Source organism: Paroedura picta, chromosome 2, assembly GCF_049243985.1.
Source record: "Paroedura picta isolate Pp20150507F chromosome 2, Ppicta_v3.0, whole genome shotgun sequence".
NCBI classification, from domain to species: Eukaryota; Metazoa; Chordata; class Lepidosauria; order Squamata; family Gekkonidae; genus Paroedura; species Paroedura picta.
Genome location: NC_135370.1, coordinates 24,495,517 through 24,509,774, shown reverse-complemented (window position 1 = coordinate 24,509,774; position 14,258 = coordinate 24,495,517). Strand labels below are relative to the sequence as shown.

Here is a 14,258-nt window from a genome sequence, read left to right as displayed (position 1 = left end):
GTGGAGCATGAGGCTGCTTGTTTATCTTTCTTTTCCTGTAGGGGTAGGATGGGGGGAGGGGAGGCAACAGCCTCACAGAGAACGAGGAAAGGAAAGTAAATCCAAGAGGCAAATCTCTGCTAAGAGAAATGTGGGCTTTTGGAGTGCAATCACTTTAAAACAGATCCCAAAATTAGGGGAAAAATAAGTCTTTCACGGGAATGGCAGTTGGGAACTAGGCAGTCTTTGAACTGATGTCTGACAAATCAGTGACAGACTGCTTTGGAGGCACCAAGGAGGAAGTTAATGTGGCAAAATGCAGAGATCTACATTTAATATTGGGGCTCTCAGAGAGGTTTCCTCAAATGGAGCAAGTTCTATCTGCTCCTGGATATCGCGGGGAAAAGATAGTGTCACCGCAGATCAATCATAGACATTGCAGAGGGGAAATTTAAAGTGCTAAATATAAAAATGGAAATTGAATAACATGTAGATGTCTTTCTTTAATTTGGGGTCACCGGGGATAAAAAGCCCAGTGTAGATTCACTCCTGGGCCCATTCCGCACACATAGGATAATGCACTTTCAATGTGCTTTGTCAGCTGGATTTTCCTGTGTGGAACAGGAAAATCTATTTCTAAAGTGCATTGAAAGTGCATTATATATAGACTAGGGCAGAGTCTGCACTTACTTTGTTTATTTCATTGTCAATCCTGTTGAATCCAGATCGATTTGAACTCTGGTCCTCCCCATTGAAACAGAAAAATGTTCTGCACGTGGTTAGGGTAGTTCAGAAGGGGGAGGGGTGAAGCCAAGCACAGCCTCTTTCTTTCTGTTCTTGAAGGGGTGTGGAGAGGATCGAAGAAGGCAGAGTAGGGAGAAAAAAATCCAAGACCGACAGAAGTTGAGAGAAATTAGGAGCTTCTCCTTTAAGGCAAGCTTGTCACATGAGCAGCTTTGGCCAATCAGGAGTTCTCCACCACGGAGCAGAGCGCAGATTCAAAACAGCCTGCTTTCTCAGTCTGATTCTTAAAATATTGAGGGTTAAAAGCATTCTAAGATATCGCACAATAAAGGTAGGGTCACTCTGGATCATCGCCCAAAATCAAAACGGAAATTGCATTCAGGGACTGAATCGACCTGGGATTGGAATAAAAGCTCTGTGCAGTTTACACCTAGGCCCTGGTCTCCATCACACTTCCCATCACCTCCTGCCTAGTCCTTTCTAACCGGAGAGGCCAGGGATTGAGCTGGGGACCTTCTGCATGGCAAGCAGATGCTGTACCACTGAGCCATGGCTTCTCTCCATAGTCTCAGGCTGAGGTCTTTCCCATCACATCCTATCTGGTCTTTTCAACTGGAGATGCCTTGGATTTTCTGCATGCCAAGCAGGGGCTCTTCCACTGAGCCACAATCCCCTTGACTGAAGTGCTTGAAAGCCCACTATAATCGAAAGCATTACAAAGATTTTCTCATAGTCATCTCTCCTCTGATAGGCAGAGTGTTTCATGATAGAAAGTGAATCAAAATTTGTGTTTTCTACTGGGATTCTTCACCAGAAAGATCTTGGTCATTATCAATTATTGGGTTTATTTAATTTTTTTTGGGGGGGGAACATGACAAGGAGTAATAAAACACTGCGTGTCTTTTAAAATTCTGAATGCTTGATGTAAATAAAATTGTGGAAGCTAAAAGAATTTTGAATGACTGTGCAACATTATAATAATTAAGTGCTGTCAGCTGACTCACTGTGACTCTGCATGGAGTTTTCAAGGCAAAAGATAAGCAGAGATGGTTTTCCGATTGCCTTCCTCTGCACAGTCTTCCTTGGTGGGCACCCATCCAAGTACAAACCAGGGCCAACCCTGCTTTGCCTTTGAGCTCTGATGAAGTTGTTCATATGTGTAAAGTGCTTTCAGATGGCAAGCAATTTATGACCCCAGAGAATTGCCAAATCAAGTGAGGGGCAGAGTTGGCTTGCCACTGCTTTCCTCTGCAGAGCCTTCCTTGGTAGTCCCTCATCCAAGTACCCATCTGGTTTAGTTTCTGAGATCTGAAAAGCAGAAGTGGTTTGCCACTGCTTTCCTCTGCAGAGCCTTCCTTGGTGGGCTCCCTTCCAACTACTGACCCTGTTTAGCTTCCGAGATCTGAGAAGCAAAGGTGGTTGGCCATTGACTTCCTTTGCAGAACCTTCCTTGGTGGTCTCCCTTCCAAGTTCTGACCCTGCTTAGCTTCCGAGATCTGAGAAGCAGAGGTGGTTGGCCATTGCCTTCCTTTGCAGAACCTTCCTTGGTGGTCTCCCTTCCAAGTTCTGACCCTGCTTAGCTTCCGAGATCTGAGAAGCAGAGGTGGTTGGCCATTGCCTTCATTTGCAGAACCTTCCTTGGTAGTCTCCCTTCCAAGTTCTGACCCTGCTTAGCTTCTGAGATCTGAGAAGCAGAGGTGGTTGGCCATTGCCTTCCTTTGCAGAACCTTCCTTGGTGGTCTCCCTTCCATGTCCTGACCCTGCTTAGCTTCCGAGATCTGAGAAGCAGAGGTGGTTGGCCACTGTCTTTCTCTGACCATGGGCTTTCAGTGTAACTGCTTAGGATGACTCTATTTGAAACTTCAGTTGTTTTTATACATCCTCTTCTAACCAGAAGGTTAACATACATCACTCAAGAATTCTTCCATTCCATGCACAGCCCTTTGGTTTCTTTTGAAAAAGTTAATTTATTTTCCTTGCCTCAGGGTCCTCAAATGGTAACAGAAGAGCTGCACTCGATCAGCTTTGAAACACGTGTCTGCTTGTACGGGTTAACCATTGACTTGGAAGTAAGTGCTCTCAAAATATTGGGGGGGGGGGGGCACATGAAAATAATGCTTTACGGCAAAACCATATGCTTGTGAGCACATTTACCTACATTGTCGCTGAGTAGCTTTCTTAATCTTCTGTTTTCAAACCGCATCATTTTTTCATTGGACTTGGGCCTTGTGGTTTTGTGAGGAAGAAGCTGCCAGCTTTTCCACTTAAATTCTCCTCAAAGAATGGCCCAAGCAGGAAAAAAAAACTATCGGCAAAAGGGCTGAGACACGGTTAATTTCTCCTTTACTTTTTGGGGTAACCTGTGGACAGCCACAAACACCCATGAAGCTGCCTCATGCTGGATCAGATAATGGGTTCATACAAGTCAGGATTGTCTGCTACTGAGACGGAGTCTCCAGGGATTCAGGCAGAGGTCTTTCCCATCACCTCCTGCCTGGCCCTTCTTCACTGGAGATGCTGGGCACTGAACCTGGGACCTTCTGCATACCAAGCACAGACTCTACCACAGGGCTGCAGCACCTAAATGGAACCTACCTACTCTGGCCACTAGCTTGTAGTTCGCAGAAGTCCAAAAGAAACCAATGTTGCCAATTAAAACACAAAGACACCAATTGTGAGGGAAAGAAATGGCTGGTGCGGCATGGGGAGGAGGAAATGGCTGCCAGGTGGGCGGGTCTAGGAACATCCAAGCTTTCCCGCTCACCTGGCAGCCATCTGGGCTATACTGCAGTCCAGAAAAGAACTGGAGAAATTCTTCCTTTGTGACCATGGCCAATGCACTGCCTGTTTCCATACGATGTTTCCCTGACGTTCCAACCATCATTTGACTACCTGCTGTCATGAACCAGGGAGAAGACTGGAAGAGGGAGAGAACCAGGGAGAGTCACTGGAACAAGCAATTCCTTGAGACCACAGTGGTAGTGAAATCCAAGAGGAATGTTCATTCTGCAGACTAATACAATCAGGCATCAACAGGAACAGTTCGATGAACAAACTCTTTGGCAGAGACAAAGGGCCAATATTTCCCGAGGGGGTTTTATACCTGGGGACAGATGGGGGGGGGAGAGGGCCAGATGGATTCAAAATGGCGTGAAAGTAACAGTCCTCAAGGGAAGCGATCAGGAGCATTCTTTGATCTGAAAGTAACTATTGTTGAGACTTCACAGAGCCTAGCAAGGTCAGGAACCGATAAGGGGGCCCTGGCGGGGAGACGCTTTGGAAGGCAAATGGAGCCAGAAGGCAAGCAGGGAGGCAGGGAATTTTTGGCTTTATGACCATGAAGCTAGCAGGGGACCAACAGCCTGGGACTGCCCGGGAGATTACAGTTCACACATGGGTCTGAAATTGGGGTTCATGGCACTTGCCTTGGGGAAAGTGCCACCTATTCATGACCTCTGTCTCTTCATCTCACCAGGCGAGTTCTCTTCCTGTTGTAATCATTTCCAACGTCAGTCAGCTCCCTAATGCTTGGGCGTCCGTTCTTTGGTACAACTTGTCAACCCATGAGCCCCAGGTAGGTTCTCTGCATCCTTTCCTCTCTTTCTTTCTCAGGCCTTGCTTGCAATGCGTCTCATGATCAGAAAAGCCAAGCTCGGGGCTAGGGGAACTTGCCCATGAGCATACAGCTCTTTCTTTCTTTCCACCTTCCACCCCCACCCCCCTTTCTTGGCTGCAGAACTTGGCTTTCTTTAATAATCCACCCTCTGTCCCTTTGAGCCAACTCCTGGAAGTCTTGAGCTGGCAGTTTTCATCCTACATTGGCCGCGGTCTCAGCACCGATCAACTCAGCATGCTGGCGGAAAAACTTACAGGTAGGAACCACAGAAATGCCATTGATTCCCTGGAAGCCAAGCTGTGTGAAGTCTTGAGCCAGAAGCAGTTTGTTTTCAATTAATCCCGCCAGGTTATTAATCATTAATTCAGAATCCTCAGTGGATCATGGATAGTTTCTGAAACTATCCTTAGGAATCATAATAACGTTTCAGTGGGCAGGTAGTTGTGAATTTCCTGCATTCTGCAAGGGGTTGGACTAGATGATCCTGGAGGTCCCTTCCAATTCTAGGATTCTATGAGTCCAGTAGAATATTTAAGACCAACGAAATTTTGTTCTAGGTATTTTAGGTACACACACACATTTGCCTATCTTGGTGGAGAGCCAGCTTGGTGTAGTGGTTAGGGGTGCGGACTTGTATTCTGGCGAGCCAGGTTTGATTCCCTGCTCCTCCTCCACATGCAACCAGCTGGGCTCATCACAGCCCTGATAAAGCTGTTCTGACTGAGCAGGAATATCAGGGCTCTCTCAGCCTCACCCAACTCACCGGGTGTCTGTTGTGGGGAGAGGAAAGGGAAGGCGAATGTATGCTGCTTTGAGACTCCATCGGGTAGAGAAAAGTGGCATATAAGAACCAACTCTTCTTCAATAATCTCAGGGCTCTCTCAGTATCACCTCCCTCACAGGGTGTCTGTTGTGGGGAGAGAAAAGGGAAGGCGATTGTAAGCCGCTTTGAGACTCCTTCAGTTAAAGAAAAGTGGCATATAAGAACCAACTCTTCTTTTTCTTCAGTAACATCAGTGCTCTCTCAGCCCCACCTCCTTCACAGAGGGTCTGTTGTGGGGAGAGGAAAGGGAAGGGGAATGTAAGCCGCTTTGAGATACAAGAGGTGTGTCTGAAAAAGTGGGCATACACACAAAATATTATACCCAGAATAAAATTTTGTTGATCATAAAAATGCTGCTGGACTCAAACGTTTCTCTGTGGTTCAGACCAACACGGTGAGCCACCTGGATCTGTCTTTATGAATTATAATGAGGCTGCTTCTGTTTTCTCTTTGCTGTTTGGCAGGAATGTCCCGGATGGTTCCCTGCTCTGCAGCATTAATATTTTAGCTCTAGTTGAGAATTTGTGCTTGGCTTCTTAAATAATTTTGGCATTGCAGAACTGTGGAAAGCCTTTGGCCTCACTTTTTCTCTTTTTCTTAAATTTTAGGACAGCCAGTTATCTACAGCGATAATCAACTTTCCTGGTCCAAGTTCTGTAAGGTGCATCTTTGTTTTCAGGGCGTTGGTTTTCCTCTCATTGCACATAGCTAGTTTATGCCCCAGAGCACAGTTTAGCTTTCCTGTGATATTCCCACAAAAGGGCTGAGAATAACATCCTGGAGCCTCGACATCTCTTTAATATTATTTTTTTTTAATCACGTGTTCAAAGTTAACGAAAGATCCATAGGAGGAAGGACAGGACAGAAAGAGAAGGAAAATTGGGGGAGGGAAATCAATATTTTGGAACTGAACAAACTAGCTCTGGATTTTTAAAATCCCAACACTTAAGGCCTAAAGGGGTGTTTTATGATTTGCTTTATAAACAGGAACACTTGCCAGGGAAATCTTTTTCTTTTTGGGTGTGGCTAGAAGCAATCGTGGAGTTAATTAAGAAACATATTCTTCCTCTTTGGATTGATGGGTAAGCTCTTGACCGTAAATCAACTATGGATAATATTGTTTGTTCGCTTCTGCTTGATTAAGACAGTAACACAGATCCTGGGCACAGCCCAGACAGTGTGAAGAGCATGCATTTCCTTGAATGAAGGGGGGCGGGGGGCACGGCTGAATGGAAGAGCCTCTGCTTGGCGCACAGAAGGTCCCAGGTTCAGTCTCTAGCCTCTTCAATGAAAAAGGCAGGAACTGATGTGAAAAAACACTGCCTCAGATCCTGGAGAGTGACTGCTGATCTGAGTAGACCAGACTGCAGTATAAAACAGCTTCATGTGTGTGCATAGCTTGGTTTGGAGCGAATTTGCACCCTTTCCTCCCTTTCTGTTAGGTCACTGGTCGGAGGGGGAGAGAGACTTACCAGCAATAAACTGAAGCCTCAGCTTCTGTCACTGGCAACACGGTGATATCGTTTCTGCCACACACTGGAAGGGACATTATCACGTCACTTGCAATATGGTGATGCTCTGGTTTTTGGACAAAAACTCTGTGTTAGAAGCTGCTCTTGCCATATGGCTTTTACCCAACTACCACAGCATCCCCACTTTCTGGTGGTGTGTTGGCAACACCCCAGAATGATGTCACCGTGTCGCTAGCAACAGAAGCTAGGCCTCATTTTGCTGCCGGTAAATCATCCCATCAGTCGGAAGTCAGCTGATTGGTGCAGGGGAGGGGGGGAATAGCAGCCCTAGAGTGGGGAATCCCCCTCCTCCGGTGGAGACCTGGGTTGAGTCTGCACGGGGCTTTTTATCCACTATCAGTCCAGATATATCCCTCCAATCTACACTGAATTTGATTTCCATTTTGATTTGGAGCGCTTTAAATTTTCCCTCTGCAACAGGCATGATTGATCCGCGGTGACCCTGCCTTCCCCCCGTGATATCCAGGAGTGGATATAGGCCTTGATATTTGAAAAACCACCACCAGTATAGCTGTAGATTTCTCCTTTTTGCTAATTAGCTTACTGCTCCGTGCCTGGTAGCAAAGCAGTCTGTCTCTGATTGGCCAGGGCGTCAGTTCAAAGACTTCCTGGTTCCTGGTTGCAAGGCTCCAGAAGGAGAGATTCAGGTGCTTAGCTATGTGGGTCTGCAGTAGCACAACAAAAACAGAGTCCAATAGCATCTTTAAGACCAACAAAGATTTATTCAAGGTGTGAGCTTTCGCCGACATTTCTCTCAGCAGATATTTGTCTCGTTCTCTGAGAGGCTGTTGCTGCCTTGGGAGTTAGTGCTGGCTGGAGTCACCCGACCCCCCCCCCCCCTGACCCCCAGTTCAGGAAAGATAGTTCAGCTTCATGTGATCACCGCTCCCCTCCCCTCACCGCTCTGAGTTTCCCCAATCAAGTGCAGAAGGCTTTCTGTTTCATTTGGGGAAGAAGGAAAGAGAAAGACCCAGGTTCAAATTGATCTGAATTCAGCAGGATCCACAGCAGGAAAAAAAAAAGTAAGTGCAGAATCAGCCCTGGAAACCCCACGGTCAGCTCAGTGTGTGCCTGCTGTTGCATTGTGAGAGGATTTGCACAGCAGAGCTGTAACAGGCCCAGTGTACTTCACGAGGGCTGGGAATCAACAGCCCATGCAGAAGAAGAAGAAGGAGAAAAGCTGGTTTTCATATGCCACTTTTCTCTACCAGGAGTCTCAAAGCGGTTTCCATCTCCTTCCCTTTGCTCTCCCCACAACAGACACCCTGTGAGGGAGGTGAGGCAGAGAGAGCCCTGATATTACTGAAGAAGAAGAAGAGTTGGTTCTTATATGCCGCTTTTCTCTACCCACAGGAGTCTCAAAGCGGCTTACGTTTGCCTTCCCTTTCCTCTCCCCACCACAGACACCCTGTGAGGGAGGTGAGGTAGAGAGAGCCCTGATATTACTGAAGAAGAAGAAGAATGGGTCTTATATGCCGCTTTTCTCTACCCGCAGGAGTCTCAAAGTGGCTTACATTCGCCTTCCCTTTCCTCTCCCCACAACAGACACCCTGTGAGGTGGGTGAGGCTGAGAGAGCCCTGATAATCCTGCTCAGTCAGAGCAGTTTTCTCAGTGCCATAATGAGCCCAAGGCCACCCAGCTGGCTGCATGTGGGGGAGCGTGGAATCAAACCCGGTTCGCCAGATTAGAAGTCCGCACTCCTAACCACTACACCAACTTGTGAGCAGCACCATCCTGTACACATGTACATACCGTATTTGCCGGCGTATAAGACGACTGGGCATATAAGATGACCCCCCCAACATTTCCACTCAAAGTATAGAGTTTGTTACATTACATTACAGTACTATGGGCCACTACATTACAGTACTATGAGCCACTATGGGCAGCTATGTCTATCCCAACTGAAGTGCACCCGGCGTATAGGACGACCCCCCCCCCCCCAACTTGGAGGCATGTTTTTCAGGGGGGGAAAGTAGTCTTATATGCCAGCAAATACTGTAGATGCAAATCCCATTTTACTTTCAGGGGGTGAAGTTCAAGTCAGTGTGCAGTCATGCAGAGCCGATCCCTTCTCTGCCCCTTGTAACTCTTTTGAGGAGTGCACAGGTTAACTTGAGCCTTTGGGAATTCGGCCAGTGCTTAACTCAGATATCTGCATAATATCTTTGCCACGCAAATTCCTCGGACTTTTTTGATGGTCACGCCTCATTTCTTCTCCCTTCTGTCCACAGGTGTATCATGGGGTTTGTGAGCAAAGAGAAGCAGCGGGTTTTGTTGAAGGACAAGATGCCTGGAACGTTTTTACTGAGATTTAGCGAAAGCAATTTAGGAGGGATTACCTTTACCTGGGTCAACAGGTCAGAAAGTGGTAAGCGCACAATATGATCTTATAGGAAAAAGAGGGGTTTTTATTCTTTCTATATAATCATAGTGTAGCTGACAAGTAATTTGACTTATATTTATCGTAGATAAAATATAGCTTTGAGGGACCTGGATTTCATGTGGTGCTCTGATTACATTTTTTGTTGATGTTTTTAACCTTGCTTATAATCGTCCATGAGGATTTCTTTTCCTTCCACCAGGTCTATGGTTAAGGCCAGGTTAGGCCAGGAAGAGCAATTTGGATCCCCCTGTTGCCAACAACCAATATCCTTCTGATTTGTCTCTCCTGTCTCCTCCCTCTAATAGTTGAGTGGGGGGGGTGGGTTGAGGGTTCCGCCATCTTGCTTTGCTGGTACTATTGTGTTGTATGGATGCTGTGATAGTCCATTTTAGCGAGGGTTTTAATGGGTTTTAACAGATTTTTAGCTGGATTTTTTTAACTGCCACCAGCCTTTGGGAGTGGCGGTCAATAACAAACAAACAAACAAACAACAGGCGGAGGAACTGTAAATCTCCATCATGTAGAAGAACTTCATGCATCTGCTCTGTACAAAGAGAAAATCTGCTTGAATTTCCTCCATCTGGTTCCTTCCCTCCCCCCTCCACCAACCCTCACTGAAGAGAAACCACCTTATATATCACATATTGTGAGAAATTATTTTGGGATATACGTGTGAAAACCATCAAGAGGAGGGAAAGCACTTGCAAGCTGATCTTTAAATCAGCACTGTGACTGGATGCCAGTAATCTTCATCTAAAGGTCACTGCAAGAACACCCAAATCAAGGGTTCCCAACCAGGGGTCTATGCGAGCTCCAGAGGAGTCCTGTCTTAATGGACTTAGCCAAAAGCTAGGTATCCAAACATTTCCACTGCTCCCCCTCACCTCCTTCTGGGCATGAGTGAGTTCTCTTGTGGTTTCTGCACCTGTCTTAAATGGCTTTCTGCCTGCTTCCCTCCAGTCCTTCATGAGGACTGATAACATGTTTGGCGATGTCACTTCCAATGTGACGTCACTTCCAGGGGTCATGGCCAGCTGACATCACTTCCTGGGCTTCTCAAAACCTGAAGAATTATTTCAGCGTCTCCTCCATGGTCAAAAGGCTGTCCTAAATTGACAAAATTGCACAAGGAACATTTTAATAAAAGGTTTTCACATTACCATTCAAAACCAGATGTTATACTGACCTGCTGCTACACCCTAATCACCTTCAGTGAAATTTTAAGAGGCAGTTTAAAACGATTTATAATATTTATATATAGAGAAAAAGTGTGTAATTTAAATTGCATGTTTAATATGTGGTGATCTGCCCTGAGCTAACGAGGAAGGGGATTATAAGTGATACAGGGGCAGGAGGTTTACTTCCATTAATGACCTTATCCAAAGTGCTATAGTAATTTCAAACATTCCCCCCCGCCCCTTTTTTCACCACATGATCTTCCTCGATGGAGTCAAGGCATCACAATAGTGCCAGTTTGGTGAAGTGGTTAGGAACACAGATTTCTAATCTGGCGTACCGGATTTGATTCCCTGCTCCTCCTCCACATGCAACCAGCTGGGTGACCTTGGGCTAGTCACAGCACTGATAAAGCTATTCTGATGGAGCAGTAATATCAGGGCCCTCTCAGCCTCACGTCCCTCACAGGGTGTCTGTTGTGAGGAAAGGAAAGGGAAGGCGAATGTAAGCCGCTTTGAGACTCCTTTGGGTAGAGAAAAGCGGCATTTAAGCACCAACTCTTCTTATTCAGTAATATCAGGGCTCTCCCAGCCTCACCCACCTAACAGGGTGTCTGTTGTGGGGAGAGGAAAGGGAAGGCGACTGTAAGCCGCTTTGAGACTCCTTCAGGTAGAGAAAAACAGCATATAAGAACCTCTTCCTCCTCTTCCTCTTCCTCCTTCTCTTCCTCCTCCTCCTCCTCCTTCGTCTTCTTTTTCTTCTCCTCCTTTTCATTCTCCTTCTTCTATAGCACAGAAGTGCTGTATTGGGCAAGTGCTAGAGTGCTTATCTAAGAACATTTTTTTAAACGCCCATGAAAGATCCCATGGGGGGGGGGGTCATTGTGGGAAGCACTGTGGGCATTTTAAACAGCCCACCAGTGCGATGCTTGGGGAGCTCCCCATTGTTGCTAACCATTTTTGTTGTCTCTGCAGGAGAAGAGATTTTCCGTTCTGTGGAGCCATATAACAAGGGCCGTTTGACCGCGTTGCCGTTTGCTGACATTTTGAGAGATTACAAAGTGATTGAGGCAAATAATGTTTCGGAAAACCCATTGAAATACCTTTACCCAGATATCCCCAAAGATAAAGCCTTTGGGAAACACTACAGCTCCCAGCCAAATGAAGGTGAGATATTCGGCTATCCTAGGTGTAAGCTGCACGGAGCTTTTATTGCACTTCCAGGTCGATTCAGTCCCTGCCTTCTACACGGAATGCCATTTCTGTTTTGAATTGGGGCGATTTAAATATTCCCTCTGCAACCGAAATGATTGATCCGGAGTGACCCTACCTTTTCTTCGCGATTTCCTGGAGTGCTTTTAACCCTGGATAAATTAAAAATCGCATTCCTAAAACGTGCAGCTGCTTGCATTTCCCCGAACTAAAAGCTGCCCAGCCTCCAATTGGTAAAGGAGTCCGTTCAAATGCTTCCGGTTACGAAACTTTCCTCCCAAGATGTATTGTTTCTCTTTGTTTCCCTCTGGAATTTGTTTCCCTCTGGATTTGCCTCTTCTCTGAGAAGCTGCTGGCTAGCTGGCTTTCGTTTTTCGTTTTTAATTAACTTTATTGCAAACTCGGGGAGGGAAGGGGAGGGGAAGGGAGGGGAGGGGGTGGCGTTTACTTTCCAGTGTCTGCAATTTAGACAAGCCTCCTATTTCAAAAGGACGGCTGCAAGCTTTCCCTGCTCGTATGAGCATGAGAAAGAAAGCACAAGGAGCCGGCTCCCGGCTCCCCTCCCCCCCCCCCCCCGAGCCGCCAGCTGAATCTCCACCGGCAGTGAAACGGAGGAGAAATCCTCCGCCCACCCCGAATGAAGTGCAGAGCACTTTCTGTTCCAAATCGGGGGGGGGGGGGAATAATCAGGAAGACCCGAGCTCAAATCGATCTGAATTCAACAGGACTAAATAAAGTAGGTGCAGATTCAGCCCTATTCTTATTAGCATTATTTTCTCCCCTTGTTCTACTTAAAATGGGGAAATCTGAAAACCACACGTGGATTCCTCCTCTATGTGGCTTAATTGTGCTGAAATTACATAGGAGAAGAAATGTAAATAAAGATGGAGAATGTGACATTTATAGTACAGCTGAATGAATTTAATGGGCTAAGAAAGGTGTAAGTCTGTTTAGGACTGCACTGTTAAAGATCCCAATCTTTTTGAGCCTGCAGGCACATTTGGAATTCTGACATGGCTGACAAAGGAGGTGGAGCCAAGCACAAAAGGATTGTCACTTCTGTAGCACAGTGCAGATATTTGGGATGTGGTTGGCAGCTGCTGGCAAAGCAACATTAAAAAAAAAACCTGCACAGCCAGTTTGAAGCTGTGATGGGCAAAATTCCTACCTGGCCCCGCCCACTTCCTAAAAACACTTGACAGGCTCCAGAACTGATGCCAGCAAGCACTACGGGTACCGCATTGTAAAGCATGAAGATGGGCATTTAGGGCCAAATGGCACACTAATGTATGTAAACAGTCCCCAGCTTTATAATTTTTGAAAAACAAAAAACTGTCTCTGGAGGCAGAGATTTAGAACAGAAATACAGCTAGTGAGAAAATTCCAATGGGGGAAAAATTAAGCCTCTTTCCATCCTGCGTTACCCTGCTCAAGATGTAGGAGTAGGATCATTTGTAACTTGCTGAGGCTTGGAATGTTAAATATAGTCAGGCTGGTAATGTAGCTGTAATTTATAATGGTGAATTTTTAAATATAAAACTGGTTAATTTTATATAGCTCCTTCTTACTTAGCTTGGTCCTTTTTGCCTCGATGCAGTTATTTCATGGTGGGATTGTTGTGTGAACAAGGTACAATGTTATGTTTGGTGCTGGGGGGGGGGAAACAACAGCAGGGCTTTTGGAGTTTTGGCCCCACTGATGACCCCTGGGTTTTGGACACTGTATGACACAGAGTGCTGGACTGGACGGGCCACTGTCCTGAGCCAACAGGGCTTCTCTTTTGTATTTATGTCTGAGGCAGTAATAATCTGTCTTCTTGGTACATGGGGGGCGGGGGCAACACTGGGAGGGCTTCTGGAGTTCTGGCCCTGTAGGTGGACCTCTTGATGGCCCCTGGGTTTTGACCACTGTATGACACAGTGGACTGGATGGACCATTGACCTGATCCAACATGACTTCTCTTATAGTCTGTGTCCAATCCTACCATGTGTAGAATAGTAGACTAGACCGACTGACATGTCATTCCATATGAAAGGGACCCACTCCTGCCCCCCAATTTAACCCTGGCCTGGTCATTCCTCCATAGCCAGGGGGAGGGAAAGAAGATGGGAGGGAAAGAAGATGTATAGCAGTGGTCCCCAACCCCCGGTCTGGGGACCGGGACGGGTCTATAGACCAGTCGGTACCGGGCCGCAGCTCCTCCTCATCCACCTCCCATAGTATTGGCTCAGCTTGCATCCTCTTCCTGCATAGCAGTAAGCTGCTAATTTCCACTGGCTAGTGGGGACTCATGGCAGCAGCTGCTCCTGCCCACTCATGGGGGCTCTCACTCACCTCAGCCAGGGCAGTCCTCCAGGACATTCCCCCCCCAAGATTCCCCAGTGGCCACAATGGCCAATTGACCCTTGCCTGCATGTGTCTGTCCAAGCAGCATCCCAGTCCAAGCACAAATCAGAGCACTTCCCGAAGCAGAAGCCAAGCTGCATATCCTGCAGTTTATTTTTTGTTGCATTTCTTTTAGGGACAAGACCTACAGAAGGAGGAGACAAAGGTTACGTCCCCTCTGTATTTATCCCAGTCTCCAAAATGTAAGTACTGATTATTTTAATGAATTGTCCAGAGGTCTCTTCGCTTTAGAAGTTTTTGAGACCGGCTCAATCAAAATTATCTTTTTATCGGAGGAGGGGAAATTCTTCAGCTGCGTTTTCTCAGTGTTCATTCCAAGTGCTTGAAGGATTGGTCATGAAGCACAGGCTGAGGTCAGACTCTCCAGATTCATTAGACACTTTT

At 46.5% G+C, this 14,258-nt stretch overlaps 1 protein-coding gene across 4 annotated transcripts in view; it reads left to right on the top strand.

Annotated features, from left to right (window-relative positions):
• Positions 1-14,258, top strand: part of STAT4 (signal transducer and activator of transcription 4) — a 54,902-nt gene that overhangs the window by 36,155 nt on the left and 4,489 nt on the right. For all 4 annotated transcript variants that reach the window (XM_077319486.1, XM_077319484.1, XM_077319485.1 and 1 more), the window contains 8 exons: positions 2,709-2,792; positions 4,199-4,297; positions 4,460-4,595; positions 5,771-5,823; positions 6,150-6,244; positions 8,930-9,066; positions 11,232-11,423; positions 13,990-14,056. In XM_077319486.1, the coding sequence (XP_077175601.1) occupies positions 2,709-2,792; positions 4,199-4,297; positions 4,460-4,595; positions 5,771-5,823; positions 6,150-6,244; positions 8,930-9,066; positions 11,232-11,423; positions 13,990-14,056 (863 nt within the window). The remainder of the gene's footprint in view (positions 1-2,708; positions 2,793-4,198; positions 4,298-4,459; positions 4,596-5,770; positions 5,824-6,149; positions 6,245-8,929; positions 9,067-11,231; positions 11,424-13,989; positions 14,057-14,258) is intronic.